General features: G+C 36.2%; 1 protein-coding gene across 1 annotated transcript in view; it reads left to right on the top strand.

Moving 5' to 3' along the window:
* The window catches only part of LOC306848033 (histone-lysine N-methyltransferase PRDM16-like), a gene marked incomplete at its 5' end in the record, with an annotated part of 239,893 nt that overhangs the window by 60,770 nt on the left and 155,014 nt on the right, over window positions 1-24,109 (top strand). Inside the window, one exon of the mRNA XM_079382345.1 lies at window positions 13,799-14,148. Within this exon, the coding sequence (XP_079238471.1) occupies window positions 13,799-14,148 (350 nt within the window). The remainder of the gene's footprint in view (window positions 1-13,798; window positions 14,149-24,109) is intronic.

Here is a 24,109-nt window from a genome sequence, read left to right as displayed (position 1 = left end):
ATATTATTTCTATAATACAAATTATTTTCTTTCCATCACTGCCCCTCTTGCCTCCTCAGACAAATCCTTATGTCAAAACATTAACACAAAGCTTTATGGGACTTCATTTAAATTCCTGCTGTTCAAAACTCTCCACTGCAATCACTTTAAGAGACAGTATTTCTTTCAACTGCTTCATTTCTCCAGTGAAGCTTTCATTACAAGGATAAAACCGCTTGAGCAAATTAGGTTCAGATCCCTCTGGCTTCTCCTCTGATGTGATGTGTTGTGTGTTTCATCACTCTCGAGGAGGACTAAGTGACCGGACTGACCACGCAGGCCTTCATCAGTCATAGAGGATCATATTTACGTTAGTGAGTTCTGACATTGGGAGAAGTTTTCTTGGCTTATGTTTAAGTGGACTTGAACATAAGTAGATTGACCCCTGCTCGCAACAGAACCAAATAAATGCACTTTTTAAAACGGTCTAATTGAACCTGACGTGTTATTCATTTGGTGCTCTTTCTTTTGTGCCAATAAAATTTAAGTAAAAAAAATAAATAAAATTCTGTAGTACTCAACGCCTATTATCACAAAATGTTAAATTAAGAAATAATTGCAACATTTCTGCTGTTAAGCAGCAGTGATTAAATACGATTAGACTATAATATTATAGAACAATTAAAATATCTATAATTTACATTATGCATATTTAATGCAAGACACTGGCATTAGAAAAAAAATACTAATAATAAACTGTGCATTTTTTTTTTTTTATTCAAGAGTTTTCACTTTGCAGAGTGATTTGGCTCGACTGTGTCTCCTGTGTCATTTATCAGCCATATAGGCAGCATAATGAAGAAAGCCTGGCTCTTATCTCTCATGGAGGGTGTATCACCCTCTGTGTGACATTTCTCATAGTCGCCTTTCCATGTAGTGGTCATTTCTCTATAAATGTCATTCTCAGCTGAGGTTGTGATTTATGAATGTCAGGATAGGTAAGTCGGTGGCTGTGTTCCGGCTGGAGTACTGGCATACTGCTCACTGCAAAGTTTAGTGTGTAGTGTCTAGTGGCGACTTAAAAATAAATGCAACATACACTGATAGAGATTTGAAACAGCATTCTGCATCGCTGTCACATGAGGTCCCTTGTGAAGAAGAAAATGATATATTTTAAAATAATTTACTTAGGCCTAAGTGTGAACTGAATGTAATGTTTATGAACACTTAACTGTGTCTTATTTACAATGTCATACATACGGCGAATCCGTATATTTTCTGAAACGATGACGTCATCAGCCCACGTCTCGCCCCTAATCAGACACCGCTACGTCACATAACAGCGACAACAACAACAACAACAATGTCAGAACCGACTTGAGTGGGCAAATGCTCCCATTCGATGGCGTCTGGCACTTTGGAGAGGTGTTCTCTTCACGGATGAATCCCGGTTTTCACTGTACAGGGCAGATGGCAGACAGCGTGTATGGCGTCGTGTGGGTGAGCGGTTTGCTGATGTCAGCGTTGTAGATCGAATGGCCCATGGTGGCGGTGGGGTTATGGTATGGGCAGGCGTATGTTATGGACAATGAACACAGGTGCATTTTATTGATGGCATTTTGAATGCACAAAGATACCGTGACGAGATCCTGAGGCCCATTGTTGTGCCATTCATCCACGACCATCACCTCATGTTGCAGCATGATAATACACGGCCCCATGTTGAAAGGATCTGTACACAATTCCTGGAAGCTGAAAACATCCCAGTTCCTGCATGGCCAGCATACTCACTGGACATGTCACCCATTGAGCATGTTTGTGATGCTCTGGATCAGCCTATACGACAGCGTGTTCCAGTTTCTGCCAATATCCAGCAACTTCGCACTGCCATTGAAGAGGAGTGGACAACCTGATCAACTCTATGCGAAGGAGATGTGTTGCACTGCGTGAGGAAAATGGTGGTCACACCACATACTGACTGGTTTTCAGACCCCCCTGGACCCCCCCCCCCCCCCCAATACAGTAAAACTGCACTTTTTAGAGTGGCCTTTTATTGTGGCCAGCCTAAGGCACACCTGTGCAATAATCATGCTGTCTAATCAGCATCTTGATATGCTACACCTGTGAGGTGGATGGATTATCTCGGCAAAGAAGCGCTCACTAACACAAATTTAGACAGATTTGTGAACAACATTTGAGAGAAATAGGCCTTTTGTGTACATAGAAAAAGTCTTAGATCTTTGAGTTCAGTTCATGAAAAATGGGGGCAAAAACAAAAGTGTTGCGTTTATAATTTTGTTCAGTGTAATTTAGTTTTAAATTATAAACTCTTTACAGTATATCAAAAGGAATACAGTATATTAAATAACACACTACAGTTATAATTATAATCAAGTACTTAGTTAACACATTATAATACTTCTTTAAAGCGTGACAAAATATTTTGAAAACATAATGATTTAAAATGTACTTTAAAACTTTATTTCATTAATATCTGCATGTACAGTCTTTTAAAAATATTATTTTAAGTTTTGAAGTACACTACAAGTGCAGTACAATTAAACACGCTACTTTTTCAAAAGGGGGTCGTTGTCCAGTAATAATGTTGGAAGAAATGGTTGCTTTTAATTTTTAATGCAGTTGTGTTCCATACTACTTTTTGACATACAGTACTATTTTTTTAAATATTAGGCAGTATGCAGTATATACTGTGTCATATGCAGTATGATAGAACTCCATTCTAAGCATAGAAAAAAAGGAGAAAAGAGATGTCAAATTGAGGCTAATGTTACTTAACTCATGCCAGTGCATTGCATTTGTTGTGTACTCCACATTGTTGTGTAATTGTGATTTGTTGTGTACTCCACATGTTGGCAAAGGTAGGTTATGCAGTCACTGCATGCAGAAAATGTGCAGCACACAGTGCTAAAGCAGTGCAGGATGGTGCTGGAGCTCCTGTATTGAGTGCTCAGTCTGGCTGCTGTAGCTCTCTCCTGGCGGGTCAATGAGGCATAACGGCGTGATTAGACGGCCCAGTGCTGAGGCTGGCTTATTGAACGACCCCGGCTAATTCACTTGACCCGCTCGCCCGAGTCCACACATGAGAAGAGCAGGTGCTCTGTAACAGTATGTCAGTGTTCTGATCCAGTGTGATGCCTCATGTACATTAATACTTAAATGTACTCCAGTATCTCTGGTGTGAAATGTAGCAGTGACTTTTTTTTTTTTTGTCATTGAAGAAATTCAACATTTTTGAGCTCCTCTTTTGTGAGATGGCTCATTTTGTTCTGCAGTACATTTTGATTTCTGTTCATTTTAAGAAAATCATTTAAGGAAGTTCTATAAAATTGTGTGGAAATTAAGAGCTAAAGATGCTCAGTAAACGTGAGACAGAAGAGTGAATTCTTACAGAACTTTATTTTGATATTTATATTTTCTTAACCATCCTTTAAAATGTTGATATTACCCAGATTTCTGTAATTTTGTCTAACAGGTACTGAGCCCTACATTGTAAAAAAAAATCCATTTACGGCAGAAAAAAATACAGTAACAACATTTTAGGTTTCACAGTTTTAACTTAAATTTACAGTTAAATACCGTAATTTCATTAACTGATATAATGTTAATATACAAACCTATTAAAATGCTGAAATCTGTTTTGTACCTTTGAAATACACTGATAACCACCAAATGCATGGTGATGAGAAAGTCACACGATGAACCAAAGCTCATCACAAGCAGCTTTTTAATATATATATAGAAGGTGCACAGTTTCATTCACACAAGCACTAAACACCATCATGGTGAGTCTCATTAAAATGAAATATGCGATAAACATTAATTTAGCAACATTAGATGTAACATACAACCCTAATAAACATAACTGATAAGAAAAAAAACTAAAGAAAAAACATCAAATTCAAATCAAATTTGAAATGCAATGCAGGGAATTCTGCGAACGTCAGTTCACGTTTTTCCCTGTAAATTTTACAGGAACTTACCATTAACCACTTAACAGGTTTTTACTGTAGCATTTTCACAGGAAAAAATATATATATTGTAGCCATGCTTTAAAATGTCATTCCACTGACTTATTTATTTGTTCCTTCATTTTAGTAAATCATTGACACATTGCTAATTTGCTCCATTTTAGTACAATTTTTAGTTAAATTGTAGAAATGATTTAGCCTACCTAAAATGACTGAGCAAATTAATAAGTTGCTGCAATTTGTTGCAATCTAACTAAAACTAGGCAACTACTTAATAAAGTACAGGAACAAATTCTTATTTCATTAACACAGTTTTTTATTTTCTTCTTTATGTCATGTGTGGATTATTATTTTTTTTTCCTGAGGAGAGAGCGAGAGAGAGAGAGAGAGAGAGAGAGAGAGAGAGAGAGAGAGAACTACCTATACATTTTTACTATTATTTACAAAAAAACTAAATCATTAGATGACATTAAAAGACGTAACATGAGGGTCACAGTGCAGCCCACAAAATACTAATTAATTGTCATTTTAAATCTCTACCAATCTTTGCCACTATCCTTCAAATCACTAGGTTTTATCCATTTGTCAACAAGACATTTTTAATCATTTAAAATGTAATATTCATATAATATTGTTAAGTTTTTACATAAATATATGTTACACTGAATGACAATGGAAATTTTTTTCATTCACTTTTTGACATTTTATTTTTAAACGTTATTTGAAACATTATAGTACACACTGTTGTAAATTGTAATTTGTTGTAATGTAATTTGATGCGGTCAGCAAAATGGAGCATCTTGTCTTTGACCCTCCAATCGTTATACTGTCGATTTCCCACCAACAGTGACATCACTTCCTGGAGAATAATGTCATTAAGGAAATGGCTTTTGTTGTCAACAGTAAAACATTATTCCCAGGAAAACATGCTTTGTTTGAAACATTTCAGTTTTGAGAAAGGAAAAAAATAAAGAAATTCATGCAATTTTTCTTAATACATTTCCAGTTTTTCATATAATTGAAGCACCTGGATGTGATAAAATATGACCACAACCAAAGTATTGAAATGGTATAAAATTCCATGTGTTTACTCAATTGTGTTATTGTGATAAAAGAAAATTAGTATGATTTCCATCTTTAAAAATTGTGAAGACTTTGACATTTATGATAAAGAGAGCAAATTGGAGTAATAGCTTGGGTTTTTTTCTTGCTGTTGTTTGCCAGTTTCTACTTCTGTATCTTTACAACCCCCTCAACCACTACTCTCTCTCTTGCTCTCGCTCTCTCTGTTTCTCTGAAATCCCCCTCCTTTGCTCGTGTCCCCGTGCGCCGGCAGGTCAGTGGCATGCTAACACTTTTGTCAGTGTGATTAATAGCATGCTGGATTGTCGTTAATTCACTGGCTAATGACTAAGAGCGGGGCCGGTCCAGGAGTAATCGGGTGATGTATAGGTGGGGAGTGCTCTCCGAGCCAGAGGTGAAAATCATTTCCCCCAACTCAGATACCGTCGCAAGCCCAACCAATGGCTTTTCCTCTTAATAAAAATTAATGCATTTCTCTCTTTCTCTCTTCTGTAATTCCCACTGAGTAACTAAATGAGGCTGTATAATACACCCCAACTCAGACATTACTTCTTGGTTGGACAGACACAGAAATGAATATAGAATGCACGTTCTTCAGGTTCATACTGTTTTTCTGAGGCATCATGACATAAGATTGTGTTCAAAGGTCAAAACAATTGTGCATCTGCTAAAATAATAACGGTCACACTTTATTTTAAGGTCCAATTTTCACTATTAACAAACCATTATCTACAACTTTTGCCTCAATAAACTCCTAATTTGCTGCTTATGAATAGTTAGTGAGGTAGTTGTTAAGGTATTGAGCAGGATTAGGGATGTAGAATATGGTCAAGCAGAAAATATGTGCTAATAAACAGCCAAATTTAATAACCCCACATACTAAAACAATATAGATACAGCACCATATGGTACTGTTCAAACCATATGGTACTGTTCATAGACAGAAATCGTTAGGTAATTTAATTTTCATAATAACTGATTTGTAAGTAGATATTGCTTATCCAACTAAAAAAATTACTGGAACGTGTTTAGTGGGATCTCCCCACTGAAATAAAACTGCTTTGATTGCAAACTGGCATATATCATTGTGTTTAAAACGAAACATTTTATTATTTATTGCTATCAGGGGTTTAAAATTAATGCTTATGTTGGCTTTGGTCATGTGTAATGTCCATAATATAGAGCAGCGAGAGAATCAGCAGCAGTGTTTGTGGAGTAGATGGAGCATATGCTTTTCTGTCATTATCCAGATGTCTGAGACCTTCTGGCACTTATTAGCAAACCTTAGCCTTTTCCTACATCCTCTCTCTCTCTATTTGCTTCTTTCTTGCCCCCCATGGGTGATGTTTGCAACTCAATTTGGCAAATGTAAGTTAGTATTGATTATTATTAATATTTATCATGTTTGTGAAAATGTCTTTTCCCTGGTGCTATTAATCTGTCGTGTTAATAAATGTCTGCTCAAGGCCTCGTGCTGCTCCCCGGGGAGCAAAGCAGACTAGAATGGCAATCAGGAGAGGCTGACAGGAAAGACACACACACACACACACACACACACACACACTTTCAGCCAGATTCCCGCAGGCCCTAATATGATTTTGGTAACTGATTAGGCTTTGTAAAACCAGGTGTGGGGATTTAAGCCTTCTAATTATGTGCATCAATTAAATGCTAAAGGTGTAAGAAATCTTTATGCATGGTAGCACACTGAATATTATTGTACAACCCCATGGTTTTGGTTCATAACTCTCTGGTTTTACAGCAAAGGGGTTTCCAGTCCCCCCCCACACACACACTTTAAAAAGACTGAAAGTGAAAAAAGTATGATTAAATACATTCAAATCCAAATATATACTCTGCTGTCAATAATGAGATACACAGTATATCAGTTTGTTTATTCCTTCTTTCCCTTATTCCTGGCATATATTTTATTGTGGTTGATAACTTGGGTGCAAAAATATTAGGGTACTATATTTTAGCAGAATAAATTAATTTACTGTCCTAACACAATGCTTGATAAAATAATAAAAAAAAATAAAATCAGTGTCCTTAATATTTTATCATACAATAACTATTTTACTATTATATTATATTATATTGTAATGTATTGTATTGTATTATATTATATTAATATATTAACTAATAAAATAATAATAAAATATAATATTGCTTCCTAACAGTAATGTATTAATATTATCAAATCTATAAACATGAAAATTTAAATAAGTGTAATTTTTGGTTATGCTTATTGGGCAAAATTTCTGTGCATAACATTTCTTCAGCTTTCAGAGGCTGTAGTGGTTCATGGTATATGCTGCAAAATGTCTCAGCTTGATTCATTGATCTCACGGCTCACATATTCATTTTCTCTGAGATGAAGCTGCTGAAGTGTGCCAGTGCACAGGCCGCTCGGCACAGATCACTGTGTATTGACTGTTCAAACAGCCGAGGTGCTCGAGGTCACTTACTTTAGCACTCTCTCTTCAGCCGCTGGACAGACCACACACACATATTGAGTTTGCACTGGCCTGCAGAGTATATATACACTGACACAGTCACTGTGTGCATGTGCATGTGTGTGAGAGAGTATTGAATGGGACATGTAAAGGTGTTTTAGTGGGCTTACGTACCAGAGTAAGTGAGGGATCTCCTCTTGTCGTAATCTTCCCCATGACACTGACCTTTTGAAGAAACAAAAGTGCTACTTTAAGTGTTACTTGGAAATGTTCCCTGCTGCTTTTATGAGGGGAAACAGAGCATGTTTCTGGAAAGCAAATTTTGTAATACTCTAGACTTGTTACTCTTTTCCAGCGTGTTCATGGATCAATGAGAAATATGTGCTCAAATCTTCCCATATTTATACATGTTTACAGTGCGAATACAATTTTAGTATTCTGAGGTACAGAAACTCAAAGAATAGAAAATCAAAGTGGAACATGAGGCTCGTTTCTGATCCTGATGATGACAAAATTTTTCAGACCGGCCAGGGCCCTTTTTTTGTTTTCTTTTTTTTTTGCATTCAGTGAAAGCTTGATGCTTCTTCCTTATTTGGAATATCACAATATGTGCTTATTTTATTTATCTCCATAAAGGTTTTATTTAAAATTTTTTATGGAAGTCTCTCTTCTTTACATCTCTAAAGAGAAACACATGCAGGCCCATGTAAATAGACTTTTTTTTTTACATTTTCTGAGTGGTTTCAGATCATTGCTGTGTGGTTGCTAATAGCCGTGTAAATTGGGTATTGCGATATTTCTGATGAAAATTGTGAAAATGTGAAAAAAAGTGTGTTGTGCTTGTTTGTAGGGCTGCATAAATTGGCCAATTTTGCTGATTATATATTAATATAACTATAAAACAACAACAGTAATAATTACAATAATATTTATTCATTTATTCATATTTATTCATTTCATTTTTTTAATTATTATTATTTTCATACTAAATGAAATATTAACACTGTACAATTTCACTGTAAAAATCTATAAGATACACTGCAATATAATAATAAAAATGTTGTTTTACATTGCAGATGCAAAATTACTAATATTTATGGCTTAATTTCTTCATTTTGAAATGTGAAACCATAATGCTTTTATCTTCATGGTGTAAAAGAACACAGTGTTATATACACAATTATACTTCACTCTGAAATATTTCTTTAAATGAATCACAGCCTTTGCTATTTGATAATTGCGCTAAGCCATATCTCGATTATAGTTTTATTTTTTATTTTTATTTTTAGTTGCTAGGTCTGTAGCACAAATGCTTTTTTTTAATATCTGACCTTATGCAAAAACAATATTAATAATGATCATTGCCTTAGCAAACACCACTAACTAGGTCTCTGGTGAGCTGTGAATGAACGTCAAATATCAATGAATTTGGAATCTGGGCTAAAGATTGAAGCCTTGTTTAGGAGTTTATTGTTCGAAGATTGTGAGACTCTAGTCGAGCTACTCAAGCACAGATTCACTCCGGTGTGTTGAAATGCCAATGAAAATGTATGTAGGTCAAAAGGCTGAGACCACTGGCCTATAGCAGGAGCACAGGGCATGACAGTATCTCTCATCCACTATATCTCATCCGCAATAATAAAGGCCCCATGTTCTTCTGCTTAAGTGACGCTTTTACAGTTTATCAAATAAATCTGATGCCTTCATGTCTACGAGCCGGTTGCACAGTAGTTTCCAGTGGAATAACAAAGCTGAACAAGCGTTTCATTGTGGCCGCAGCTCAGAGGAGAGAAGGACCCCCAAGGTGCGAATAAATGATGGCGGCCTGATGTAATCAGGATAAACAGTTCAGTATGAGAGCCAGAGCAAACAGACGTTCAGAAGAAGGCACTTCACTTCCGGGAGGGTCAGTATCCAACAGATCCCTATCCAAAGAACGTCAGAGCTTCTTTCTTCTGTTCACCTTTCTGGTGGATTTTTGACTTGTGGCTTAAAGTCTGGTTCACATTGCAGCTAATTCTTAGGCAGGAAGAGACCATCTGACTGACATGTAAACCTGATAAACCTTGTCACAATGTTTTGTTTTTGCACGTCCCGTGTCCTGGAGGTTACATAAATTGAGTGGTCTGCAGGTGAGCCATCTGAGATTGAGGACGTTTTGATTCCTGGCTCATTTGGAGCGTTTGTCGTAGTGCATTTTCTCAATTTTTTTCAGTTCATTCAGGCATATACGAATGCGACAGTCATGTCTGGACCCACACCAAAACAACTGGCCTGAGATTGGCTCAATGTGATGGTCTCGACCCAATTGAAACCAACTCTAGAGTCGTTCAGTTGTGATGAGAACGCAATCTGATGCGGACCAGCTAACCAATCTGTATTATAACACAATGTAACATTTTTTTTTCTTATGGTTCTTCTGTAATAAGATATTTTAATTTTGCATGGATGTGAACATTCCAGAAGTTTCTGTAACATTCTGGAATATTGTGTAATTCAGAAAATTGTAACAATTTAAGTCCTTGCTACGGAACAAAGCAAACAATCTACAGATCTGAAAACGCCCTCAGAATTCCCCTTAGGTGTCCTAAGCAACACTTTATAATTTAGATTTATGTTTGTACCTTCTGAAAAAATTAAAATAGCTTTTCCTTCTGATGGTTCTGATGTTTTGTTCATCAAATGTCGTTTAATTCACTCTTTCAGTGTAACTATCTGTTCGTACGCTACAGGCTTTTTAACTGGAGTATTTAATAGATTTTCCAACCCTTTCTATGGCTGTTGAAAATTGACTCGGGTCATATGCCAAAAATGAGAAGGGGAAAAAAGTTTTAATGGTTTGAAAACACTTTTGATTCTTGCAAACAGCACCAGATAGGCAGTGGTTATAAAACTTTAACTGATCTGTGAAAAGGGGAAGCTACTACTGGGCCACATGTTCTTGAGTTAATTGCCTGGCTGCTTTGAGACTCCTATGAAAGTCTGATCATTAAAGAAATTGGTAAAACATTTCTTTGCCCTCAAAATCGTGAGATGACGCAGGAACTGTTTTAAAAGCTTTTCATTTTTTACTGTGGAGCTTTTTATGATACACTCTGTGATTGCACAGAATTGTTGGTTTAAAAAAAAAAAACGTTTAGTCACAAACATTTGCATCTCCAGTCCCAAACCAACTTTTGTCCATGGGAAGCCAGTGCATCTTTGGACTTAAATCAATAGTTATTATCAATAAAAAATTCTGACTCACCGTCATTCCAAACCCATAAGATTTTCATTCATACTTAAAGAACAAATATTATTGGCTCAAACGCGCTTGCATGAGATGCAAGAATAAACCTTGGTAGTTCTCATGCTTTGAGTAAGTACTTTTGAGCTTCTGTTTACCATATTTTATGTGCTTTATTTGTGTGTTAGCCAATGTTGTTACGTAAATAAAAGCCTTAATTAAATATGTTCATCATATAAAGTGATTGTATCTCTTGGACTTGGATTAAACTACACAATTAAACCATAAAACAAATATTTATAAAAGGTTTGTTTTGCTATTATTTTTAACGTTTCTTTATGAAGCTTGACATGCAGAACACAAAAATCACATTACTTTTTGTTTAATAATTTTAATAATTAACTGAGAATTGGTCCCTACTAAAGCATTACCAAAATGTCTTTATAAACTATTTGAAGCTTCTATTTGGGTGAAGTTTCATTAACAATGTCTTCATTTGTTTTTCGAAGATGAATGAAAATATGGGTTTGGAGAGACGTGAGGATGGATAAATGATGACAGATACTTCTGGTTCTTCTGGAGAACTGGTTGCCTGGGATGATGATCAGTTATGCAATTTAGCATTATTTTACAAAATAATTGACCACAGAGTGCTGTGACTGATCAATCAGAATGAAGTATTCCAGAGCGTGGAGTAATAGTGCATTTGATTAATTCTGTGTTAAAGATCAAACTTTCCAAGGGTTTTCATGGAGAGTGTTTCTTCTGGTATTTCACTCTCTCCTGTTCTTCCTCCCTACCTCAGAGAAACTGCTGACGTTTGACTTAAAGCCAATTTAGCAGTAACTCAAATTTATACTTATTCATGGCTTTGCTGTTGCTTATAAGTAAACAGTGTTTGAATGTGAGAGAAAACAGTTTGCAGTCATAAACTTGTGTTCTTGGCAGCGCTGGCAGGGGGGCCGAGTCTGGTTGATTGGAAGCACTCCTGGTGTAATTGCGGCCTAGTTAGCCCTAATTGCTGGTCCTGAGTTTGGATAGCAAACTGCAGCGGTGCTGCTACAAATTACAGCGAGTCCATCCATGCATACTTGTAGAGTTGTCGTCATGGAGACCGCTCAAAGGCGTCTTGTGTCCCACCGAAGAAATTTAAGAACATCGTTTCAGGTGAGATGTGTCAGGTCGTGTTTTGGAGATGGGTCAGTTTGGATCTCCAAGATTGACAGCTCCAGCTCTGATGGTCCTTGCATGATATCAAAGGGCTTGCATGTCATTTGTGATGCATTTAAAACCAATGCAGAGAAACAGAACCTATTTTTAGCTGAGTTGTCCCTTTTGCAATTGTGAATGATAAGTACCGTAATTATGCTGTCAAGCAAAGAGTGACAATAAACATAGATGGCTGGCAGTGGCGTCAGGCCACAGGCTTATTTGCTGCTATTATTTGTAAAATGATCAGACAGGAAACGGCGGTGACTATGAAATAGATGGCATCTTCCCTGTAGCGGCCTGTTTCACTTACAAAACATCTAACTAACCGTGAATCTTTCATGAGCGTCTGTTTTCTGGTTTAGCAGAGAATCCTATTCACAGATCAGTGAGTATCACCGTACATATTAACCAGCAATAGAAAAATGAATGGTTTGGTTTGAATCCTTCATGCTTGTTGCAATTGCTCGGTGTTGTCGGTGGTCTCTTGTTGGTCGGTGTGGTGAAGTGGTTAAGAACCTGGACTTGTGACAGAATGGTTGCTGGTTTAATCTCCACATGGAATGATACTTATTTTGCTCATACGTTACGGTTGGTAATTTGAACAACCCATTACCCTACGGATTAAACTTTGGCACATAAATACGCCGCTCCGTTTGTGTTATGGATAAAAATTATATATGATTTGTTGAGAAGGTGTGCTATTAGTTTTCTAAGTGATCTGTCTTATGATTTTTGCCAACCCATCTTGAGACCAGAACATCATAGAGACCTGGGGCTTGACTCTTTTGACTCGAGACACTCACAACAACTTAACAACGTCCTGGCAAACAACCAGAATGACCTAGCATTGTGAACAGGGAGTTTTTGCAAACTAAAGGCCCTTAACATTGTGATAATAATGACATATAATGTTTTAATATTCCTCAATTATCAAGTCCACACCACAATTATTACAGTAACGACACAAATCACTTTCAGAATGATTTTTTTTCCAGTTGATGAACAATAAAAACATTGACAGCCAATAAGAATCCACTATTTAAAGTGGCAGATGAAATCACTACAGCGCATGCTTATAATGAGTAGCTCATTATCATGCGTTGTTGTGGACACTTGGTGTAAAAGAGCCATTTACACTACTTATGTTTTTCCTAAAATAAAATTAATTAAATAATAAACGAACGAATGAATGAATTAAAAAAATATGATGTTCGAAGCTCAAGTTGTTTAACAAGCAACATGCATGATTGTATAGTTGAAGGGATAATTCATGCAAAGTTCAATTTTACAAACCTGCTAGTAAAATAAAATAAAGTTTTGTATTTTATTTTATTGTTTTATTTGACAATGTATTGTGTTGTAGTGTATTGCATTGTATTTTATTGTTTTGCTTTATTTTACAATGTATTGTGTTGCATTGCATTGCATGCATTTTATTTTATTTTATTTTATTTTTCCTGTGGAACACAAAAAAGACTTTTAAAGACTCTTCACATTGTTCTTTTTCTAATATTGTGTGGTGTTGTGTTTATTAAGCTCCAAAACGGAGGCAGTAGATTTCATATGAAATATATAGTGCAAGATTTTCAGGTTTATAGTGTTATTTGTGGTCATTTTTGAGCCCTAAAAACATGGTCACTATTGACTGACATTACACAGAAAAAAGCTGCATGTACATTCTTCAAAAGTTCTGCTTTTGTGTTCAACAGAAGTAAGAAAAGCACATGGTTTGCTGCAACCATCCCTTTTACAATCAGCAAATTAAATATGTGGAGAAATTAAGCTGAAGAGCATTTGCATTATGTCTCTTTATTCTGCTAACGTATTGCAAATGTCTCTGTATTGTCTTTCAGATGACAGTGAGGCAGTAGACAGCATGTACGACACAGAGCCCAATCTCGTTACTGGTGAGAGTGCAGAAGAGGAGACAGAAGACAGCATCATGTCCCCTATTGCGGTGGGGCCCACGTCCCCTCAGCCATGCAATGAGGACTTCACTCCTAAAGAGGGCTCACCCTACGAGGTGCCCGTCTACATTCCTGACGATATTCCCATCCCTGCCGACCTGGAGCTCCGCGAGTCGTCCGTTCCAGGGGCTGGCCTAGGAATCTGGGCCAAAGTCAAAATTCACATGGGAGAACGCTTCGGAACATACAACGCACTGCAGAGCGCCACGGTGAAAGAGACCACTTATGGATGGGAGGTACGTGGAAATGAGATGGCGTGCATTTTAAATGTTGATTTTTATTAGCTGTATCCGGAAGTTTGAAATTCAATTTGAATTTGAAAGAACTCCGTTTAGGCCCCGTCCCAAATGGCTCACTTGAAGTGGCCATGCAGTCCCGTGGTCATGTTTCAAGTATATGTCCATGCTGGTTTGGCTGACTTCTAAGTGCTCTAGGATCCACAAACATTACATCCAAGCAACATCACTTCATCAAAGTGTGGACTCGTAGGAGGTCTGCAAGGGTCAAGTGCGCCATTTGAGACAGAACCTTAGTTTAGACTCTGAAGATGAACAGGAACTTCAAAGATTCAAGGGCCAATTTGAGTGGTGCGTGTGGGTAAGTCAACCCTGCGGTGACTAGCTCATAGCCTTTGGGAAAGACATGAGCACATTATGGGGTAAAGATGTTCAATCCATGTCTCTGGGTTTTTTGAGATATTTTTTTCTCTCGTCTCCCCCTTTTCTTTTCCATCCATCCCTGAATTTCATTTAATGGTAATTTTCAAAACCCTGATTACTGAAGATATCAGCTTTTCTCCTCTGCCTACATCTATTAGAATACACTCATTTGGTCACGCCACATGATACGGGTTATGGGAGACGCGTGGCATTTGCGTGGAGCCATATTGAACTATTAATTTTCATTTCAACATGACATCGGAGGATATTGAAGTTGCTTCGGTAAGCTCATTAGGGCACATGCTGATTCCCCCCACATGACTGATCAGACGTGAGCCACTCTCTCTCTTTCTCTTCTCTCTCGCTGTACTCGACTCCACTGATATATACCATTACACTCATTTAGAATTACATATGAGCAGAGGGCAACCAGAAACATTGTCCTGGGCCCTGTATATTACATCCTACTCACTGGGCCTGAATGAGAGGAGGGCCACCCGTAAGAATTTATTTCTGAAACATTTTGACCATTTTTTAATGCTTTCAGCAAGCATTAAAAGTCTAGTATTGTTAGATTTTTAAATGCATAAAAAAAAAAAAAAAAAATCTCTCTTGGTTTCACTAAAACCAATGCAGAAAAAGTCCGATTTTAGAAATGCACAGTACAGAATGGTACATACAGATAAGTAGTGTAAGTGCAAGAACAGGCAGCATGCAATATTGTATTCCATTGTGCAATGGACTTGACTTTTTATTTTTATTGCAATGAATGAACTGGAAAGTAATATTAATTTTTAAGATTTTTAACCACTTTTTGATAACCCTGCAAAAGTCAAAAAGACAAAAAAAAAAAAAAACAGCACTTGCTGAATTAAACATATACAGCATATAATGATTTTTTTTTTAATTAATTGGCAATATGCAGTACACTAGCATTACAAAAATAGCCACTGAAACATGCAATAATCTCTGCAAATCCATCAGCTACACATCATGCTTTCAGGAGGCTTTTTTTCCCCTCAAGAAATTCATATTTCTGCTTTCAACATGCCTAGTTTTATTCCCTAGAAAAGGCATTTTAGCTGTCTTGCTGCTATGGGTTGGATTCACCACTAATGATGCTCATCAGAATCCGATCTCAAGAGAAAGATTCTCTCTCTCTCTCTCTCTCTCTCTTTCAGTCTGTTCTGTCTGCCTGACTCAACACTCAGATTTCAGCCCTAATTTACACGCTCAAGTACTTTGGCTTTATGTTTTATAAAGAGTACACTCAAGGCCCTGGTTGACAGCGTAACGATTGACAAGGAACACATCTATGGGTACTTGCTCACACACACACACACACACGCACACACACACACACACACTTGCTAAAGACCAGAGAGACATCTGTTGGACCATCTGTGACAAACCATCTATAAAAATGATACTTGTTAGCAGCTGCTGGGAAGCGCCTTAATTTTAAGAATTTATATTTAATTGCATTATTTCTTTTTTATATTCTAGTGAATTTTAAACGTTAATTTTCTGTTTAAAATATTTTATCCAATCCCAGCTTAGTATGCAGACAACTATAAGTTGGCAAAAAAAAAAAAAAAAAAAAAACTTACTGTTTACACAGTGACTCTGTGGCAGTTTTAAAACATTGTTCTGTTTGTTTGAAAATCCTCACACGACAGCAACCAATGGAGTGACTTTGGGGCGGGGCTATCTTTTTGTCCAGCCAATCTCAGGCAGGGGGAGTGTTTGGGAAACATTTTTGCATTTCTGTTTGCTGCTGCTAACTGTGCAGAAACCACACACTTCACCTTTCAGGGCTGTCATGTGGCAATTATTTAGCTCACGTCTGTAATATTACGTCTTAGGGCATTAAATGTTTTACTCAAAAGAAAAATGAAAACAATCAATCCCTATTGCTCAGAAACCTCAAGCTCATAAAACATCTGCTACAAAATGTGCAAAAAATAAAGGAACACATCTAAGCCACATCCTGTCTGTCCCATTCGCCATGGTTTTAGGGTTCTGTGCTCTTATTAGGGATAGTCATAACAGTCAGACATAGATAGCCATCGCTGTGCTCCCTGCGGAGCTGGACTCGGCTACGTCATCGCGCTTCCCCGACCCTTAGACAAATAGACAGAAGTGAGAGAGCAGAGCAGTTAAGCGCAAAGAGAGTCCGAGGTGTTAATAGAGCGGGATTACAGAGCGGCCACAACGGGCCAAACACAGACAGATATCCACCGAGTGTTTGGATGACGCTCAGAGCTCACATTGGTTTCTCATGACTGCAAAACATGCATATGCCATAACCAATGTCATTCTCTGGGTTTCCGTCTGTGGTTCAATCATGACTTTTCCATATTTTAGGCTGCAAAGGATCAAAATACGCACACACACACACACAAGACCTTCGATGCCTGAATTCGTAGCTTTATGGTTGATTGCAGACTTCATTATAGTGCTATTCCAAAAATTTAGTGAGCTGCCTTGTTTTTGACTGTCTGCACATGAAAATGAACCTCGTAAGTGACCGATTTGAAACGCTCTACACAGGCAACCACACACACCACACAAATACAGCTTACCATGTAAGAGTTTAGCATTAGCATTTTGTATATAACACACATACTGTAACTGTATATAACACACATATATTATGTATATATGAAGAGCTCAAATGCAAAAGCCTCCAAGTGGTTTCTTCTAAAATAAGCAGTTTAAACTGACATATATGTATAAACACATACAGACACTTAAGTGTGCACTTAATATTATGTTTTCAGACACTAAATTGCAATTTAATGAAATGTATTACAGTTTAAATTTATTTAAATGCAACTAGGACTTCAGAACATCTTTTTTAATTTCATAATTACATAATTATAATTCATTAATTAATTAATGTTTATTTGTTTATTCTTTTCTTTATATTTTAGGAAACACAGTACTCGATTTCCACAATATAATTCACACTCAGAATAGTTCATTTCTCCTTGTTTTTCACCAAGGGCTGGTCAAACAACTAAACCTGAAAAACTGGTGTGTTTTATTTCAACATGATACAGTCAACACATTTCTCTTTCCTCGCCTGGTATTTCAGAGGGATTATTGTCCTCTGAGCTCATGGCAAAGCATTCTGGTATTGCCTTTCTCCCTACATGCAACAGTCATGATTTTGCCTTAAAATTTCCAGACAGAGCCGATGTCTGAGAGTGTTTGCTGGCTGCTGCAGGTGTGGGTTAATGAGAAGAGGAACAGGAAGTGCTCTGCTGTCTGTGTCCCCCAGGCTGTCCTGTCTCGACTGAAGAGGTGTTAACTCAGATTCATTTCAGTGAGACGGACAGCTCAATCTATGTGATGCTTAGCCCCAGGGCTTCACTCCCAGAGACACTCTCTTTCTACCCACAAAGCACTGCTTAGGAACAAGAGACAGAGCCCGTCTATTTAAAAGCCATTATGATTCTCTTTATCACAACATATTATAACAGCGAGCCTGGACACAGACGCTTTCAATCAGATCTGTTTCTGAACGGGACTCTGGGGGCCCGGAGACGAGGGTTTATAGCCAGTGACCCTGTGGGTTTAGGGGGTGGATGGCGTGATGGCACTATAGCTGGGGTATTGACGGAAGCGCCGAGCACACCACAGAACGTGAGGCGGGATGCTGGCAATCCAACGTGAGATGCTGTCAGATTAGTTCCATTGGGGACTGCTGTCAGCGAGCCTGTGTGTGTGTGTGTGTGTGTGTCTGTCCGTCCACTGCCAGACATGACTAGAGGGGACAGAGTGAACACAGGACATGTGTGTGTGTTTCTGAATTATCCATCTTCCCTGAGACAATTACTGACAGAGAATGTCAACAAGTGCAAGAAAAGAAAGAAAGAAAGAAAGAAAGAAAGAAAGAAAGAAAGAAAGAAAGAAAGAAAGAAAGAAAGAAAGAAAGAAAGAAAGACATATTAGAAATGACAACGAGTTTTAATGTGAAGTAGAAATGTATTTAACAGATTTTGTAAAGGGATAGTTAACCCCCAAAAATATATTTTTTTTTTCATAATTTATTCATTCCCATATTATGTCATTGCAAACTGTCTTTAAGTTGTGAAACCAGTGTTATATTAGTTATATTTTGTATCAACTTTTATTTTTTAATTTAATTTAATTTAATTTAATTTTATTTTATTTTATTTTATTTTATTTTATTTTATTTTATTTTATTTATTTTTTATGTAAGTTTTAGTCATTTTATTATGTTATTGTCATTTGTTATTTTGTACTACTTCTATTAAATTAAATTAAAACTTTTTTCTATTTGATCTATTTTTATTTCAGTTATAGAAATTTTAGTACTTAAACTTCTTTCATTTCAGTTTATAATTTGTTTGTGTTTTATGTTTAAGTTTTCATCTATTTATTATTTTATTTTATTATTTTTACCAAACACATTTTTTTTATTGTTTCAGCTGTAGTTAATAAAACACTGTGCAAAACACAAAAAGAAAAATGCATAAACATGATTTGATATTAGTAAAATAAAACAGTAAATCAGTAAAAATAAAATAATTTGTTCTAACGGCTAACCTGACACAAAACGTCTTGCAGTGTCATATTTGAATGCTCACAGGAATGACATATAAGTTTCAATTTAATTCCAATATTTTGTTGGACCTCCACCAGGGCAGTGATACTTAATTATGGTAAACACGCTTCTGGCATTTTTTTTTTTTTTTTTTTGCCATAATGATTGGTATTTAAATATAATTATATTTGATTTAACTTTAACTTTCTGAACAGTCTTTTGTGTCAGTCTTCCTCTGCTGATATTTCCATGTAAATAAAATGCTCAGTCTCAGTAAGTATTTTTTAGCATTGAATAGTTTATATGGGTGTTGACACTGATAGAACTTTATTTCAACAGCAAACTTATAAGGAGGCTCTTTATTCAACCGTGAAACAAAATAATCAATGTATGAGGGAATCATAGAAGGAGAAAGCTTGCGATGGCATTTCTTCAAAAGCCAGATAAATGATGTGTACACATGCCTTGCCCTGCCAGTGTCAGCGGGTGTGGTGGAGTCAATGTTAAACCCAGTTTGACCTCACTGATGTGCTTTACTGTCATTTATCGTAAGGTTTCTGTACCCATCCCTTATGTCCTGATTAACACTGTCAGAGGTTTAAAAATGTTATGAAAGCGGAAGGCTCTATTTTTTTTATTTATTTTTTTGGTAAGTCAACAACAGCAACAGGAACCTGCTCTAAGAATCATTGGATTCTGCCATGCTTGAGTGAAACTGAACAATCCAGTTATAAGCTGTGGTAAGATGCACATATACCAAACTGTTAAGACTGCAGTGAATGCATTTGAATGCATTGTTTTTTTATTATTCCACTTATTTTTTATTTTTTATTATTATTATTATTTGTTTATTATTTTTTTGGGAACTATCAAAATTAATTTTACCTCTCAAAATTCATGTAAAAAAAATGGAATTAAGGAAGCACGCAAGCAAATAATCTTGGGCTATTTTCTTAGCTAGAATTTATTGTATATTAGATAAATTAATATTACATGCATAATATTTTCAGACTTTTTGCATCATTTAACAAAAGTATAGCTAGATTGAAAATGTGCATGCATAATATTAAATAAATAATATTTTCAGACTTTTTGCACAGTTTAAAAAAAGCATAGCTGGATTGAAAATTATACTGGTTGAAAAAATATATAAATTATATAAAATAGAATAAAAAAAAGAAAGGTTAAAATTGATAATTTACACACATTGAACTTGTGTGTTTCATTATTTGCTTAGATCATCATACTTATAAAAAAAAAAAAAAAAAAAAAAAAATATATATATATATATATATATATATATATATATATATATATATATATATATATATTATAAAATGTATATATACTGGAACAAGGGTAAAACAATCAAATCTACATTTATAAACTACATTTAAAGGGATAGTTCACCCAAAAATGAAAACTCTGTCATTTACTCAACCACAGTTGTTCCAAACCTGTGCGAGTTTCTTTCTTCTGTTAAACACAAAATAATACATTTTGAAGACTGTTGGTCACCAAACAGTTGATGGTAGCTATTTACTTCCATAGTTTGGAAAAAATACAATGGAAGTCAATGGCTACCGTGGACTGTTTTGGGTGAACTATCCTTTAAGAAATAGCAAACATAAATAAATAAAAAATCAAGAAAAATACGTTTCTAGTATAGTTTTAATGAGACCCTCATATATAAAAAAGAAAAAGTGAAATTTGTTACTGATTCGACTGAAAGATGTTTTTTTCCCTCTCTGTATGTAATGAATAAGTACAGTTCAATAGGGATTTAACTTCCGATTCGGTTTCGCATGACCCGCGGATCTCCAGACCACGGCTACGATCTGTGTTCATCTCGATGGCACCCGTCCTCTATTTCTCCACCTCTTCAAAAACTTCAAAGGCTTTGACCTAGGAATGACTTTGTTGCAATGCAAACTCTCTATTTGCCTTCATGACACAAGGTACTTTTCCATATCAGTATTATTCATCCTCGCCATTTTCCCATATTTGCCATGCTGTTGACTTAGCGATACCTAGTGCTGGAAGTGTTCGCTTTGCGCTTTTGGTCTACGTGACAGATGTTTGATTCTCCATGGTTGTTCCTCATATTTTTGCCCGAATTCCTTTGTTTCCTGATCCGCCTCTGACAGGCAGCTTTCATGCCCGTGGTTGACTTTGTTTGTCCTTGCGCTAACATCCCTCTCGACTTGAGCGCCACGCCTCGGCGCTATCTGTCCTGACCCTGCCTTTCACCTCTCTGTTTGCCAGCCTTTGTGCTGAATTACTGAGCCGCTAAGCATTTGTGGAGATACTCCATCGACACAGTTACAACTTGTCTGCTCACCTTGTTAAAGATGTTGTGGAGAACGTACAGAGAGGTTGTCATAAAGGTGAACAATGCTAATGGTTTTTGGAAAGTCTGAGAATGACTGACAATTAGATGGGCCATTTAAAGAGAAGCAGTATATGGGTGATGTGAGTCATTTTTGCAGTGTTTAAATCAAGGAAGTCAATATAAGAAAGCTTTATGTTAGCATTCCCATTCATCTCAAGGCAAACTTTGCTTATGAGAACAACAGATTTTTTTTTTTTTTTTGAGGACTGAGCACCTGAGATAAATGCCTGAGATAATTGAGACAGCCACAGAAAAATAAAATCATTTTATATTTTATATGAGTTTATATTTTATATTTTATAACAACAACAACAACAACAGTAGGCCTAATAACATAAATAAATAAATGTTTTTCCATAATGTGTACTGCCTTTTCCTATTTATTATTATTATTGTTATTATTATTATGAAATAATGCACATACAGCCTCATGGGAACAAACAAACAAACAAACAAACAAAAATAAATAAATAGTTTTCATATATCAGTCTGACACAGTTTCTCAGTTATCGGCCACTGGTAGGTGTTGCAAAATGTTATTATGAACAACAACAACAACAAAAAAGAAGCAAAGAAGGAATACAGGTTTGGAATGACATGAGGGTGAGTAGATAATGGTGCAGTTTTCTTTTTTGGGGGGAACTATCACTTTAAAGTTTCACTTAATTAATTGATTTTCAAACCATAATGCCCAGGCTCATATATTGTGCAAATATTCTCACTTTCTGACCCACATGGCATAAATCAATATGTCTCCTGTGGTCTTTGAGATCTCTGTTGACCAGCATATTAGTTTTGCACCATTGAGAGCCAGCCTTTGTTTATGCACAAAGAGACGGCGCAAGTCAAAAACACTGTAATACCTTCCACTCACATTCATTTTATGGAGGTTTTAAACATGCCATTAGCCAATTTAATCCAATTTTCCCAGTTTTCAGAGCACTTGAGTAGGACAGATTACACCTAATATTAAACATATGGTCCATGTTGCTGCGTCTACACCAAAGGAGCATTTTAGGAGCTTTGAGAGATGCCTGCCTTCCTTACGTCTTACCGAAACATTGTCAATTATTCCCAGGAACACAGTAATTGATAGCGGGGGAAGCGGGCAGCAAATTAAATGTCAAAATTTATTAGTGCATTGATGCCTTATCATTTGTTCATAACCAATTACCCCATCTGTTAATTAATCTTGCGCTTTAATGAAAATTGTTCATGCAGCCGGGCGATTACAAGGTCTTTAATACGGTTTTCACATATTTTCCTGCTCTCCATCTTGCTTAGCATTATTAGTGGTGTTTGCTAAGGCAAGCATCTCAATTAATATTGCTAATACTTTATTTGAACAAACCCATAACCCTAAGTATTAAGCTGAAAGTTGGGCGACCACGTTATTTACACTGATTTGTGATACATGCAAGTTTCCCAACCAAGTACCAGGTGGATCGCCCAGCGACATTAATCAAACATTCCCTTAACCTCTGTTTCCATCTGGGTATGAGCAGGTTACTGGAGGCCCGTGAGTTGTGCGTGCAGTGAAAACCCATCATTCATGCGTGTGTTGATGAATAGGCCCATCACAGTCTCTTGTGCCCCGAGGCCGCTGCAGACACTGCCTTCTCTCTCCACTACACTGAATGATGACGTTTGTCTGGGATGTTTACGTTGCTAATTACAGTGATATTTTCACATTGGAAGTGTGTATTTGTCTCTTCGCAGTGATATTTGTCTCTTCACGCTGAAGTTAATCAAATTCACATTTGAGTCAGTGTTTTCAACGACTTAGTGTTTTCTCTACAGAAGCTAAGATCAATGGCTCCTACAGTCCGTTATAGGTTGTACTAAATAACTAATGTGTGCTTTTGACACTGGGGTCATTGTCAGAAAATGGTGCATTTTGTAGATGAAAATATCAAAGATGTTTTATTTATTTAATTAGAAAAGGTTAATGCTGAAGCTCATCGTATTTCTAAAAATGTATTTTGGTTTAAGAAAAAATATTTTATTTGTATTATTTTACTTTATTTATTTATTTATTTTTCCGCAATGTTCATTCACCCTGTTACATTATTGTACACAAATATTTTGGGTTGAAAATAAATGCATAATGTTTTTTTTTTTTTTTTTTTACCCCAATAACCAGCCCTGCCACATTCAAAATATTTAGGGGTTAAATGTCATGAAGTTGGAAGTATTTTTTTTTATTTTTTTGCAATGACCATTCAGCCTTGTTACAGTCAAAATGTTTTGGGGTTGCAAATGAATGCTTTTTATTTTTATGTTTTCTCTTTTTTGCAATGACCATTTAGCCCTGCTACATTCCAAATGTTTTGAGGTTGAAAATAAATGCATTTAAAAAAAAAAAAAGCTATTTCCCCCCACAATGTCCATTTGGCCATGTTATAGTCAAAATGTTTTGGGGCTGAAAGTAAATGCAATTTTTTAAGCATTCTATAAAACAATTGTGGCGAATGGATCTCTGTTTCCTGAAAGTCGCTCACTACTTTTATTTTATATGACACATTGTACATAAAAACAAGCTTATGTCACAGAATAAATTATGCAGCTCA

This window comes from Barbus barbus, assembly GCF_936440315.1.
Source record: "Barbus barbus genome assembly, chromosome: 28".
NCBI lineage: Eukaryota > Metazoa > Chordata > Actinopteri > Cypriniformes > Cyprinidae > Barbus > Barbus barbus.
Note: the sequence above shows the minus strand (reverse complement) of the source record. Positions and strands in the feature narration are given on the sequence as shown.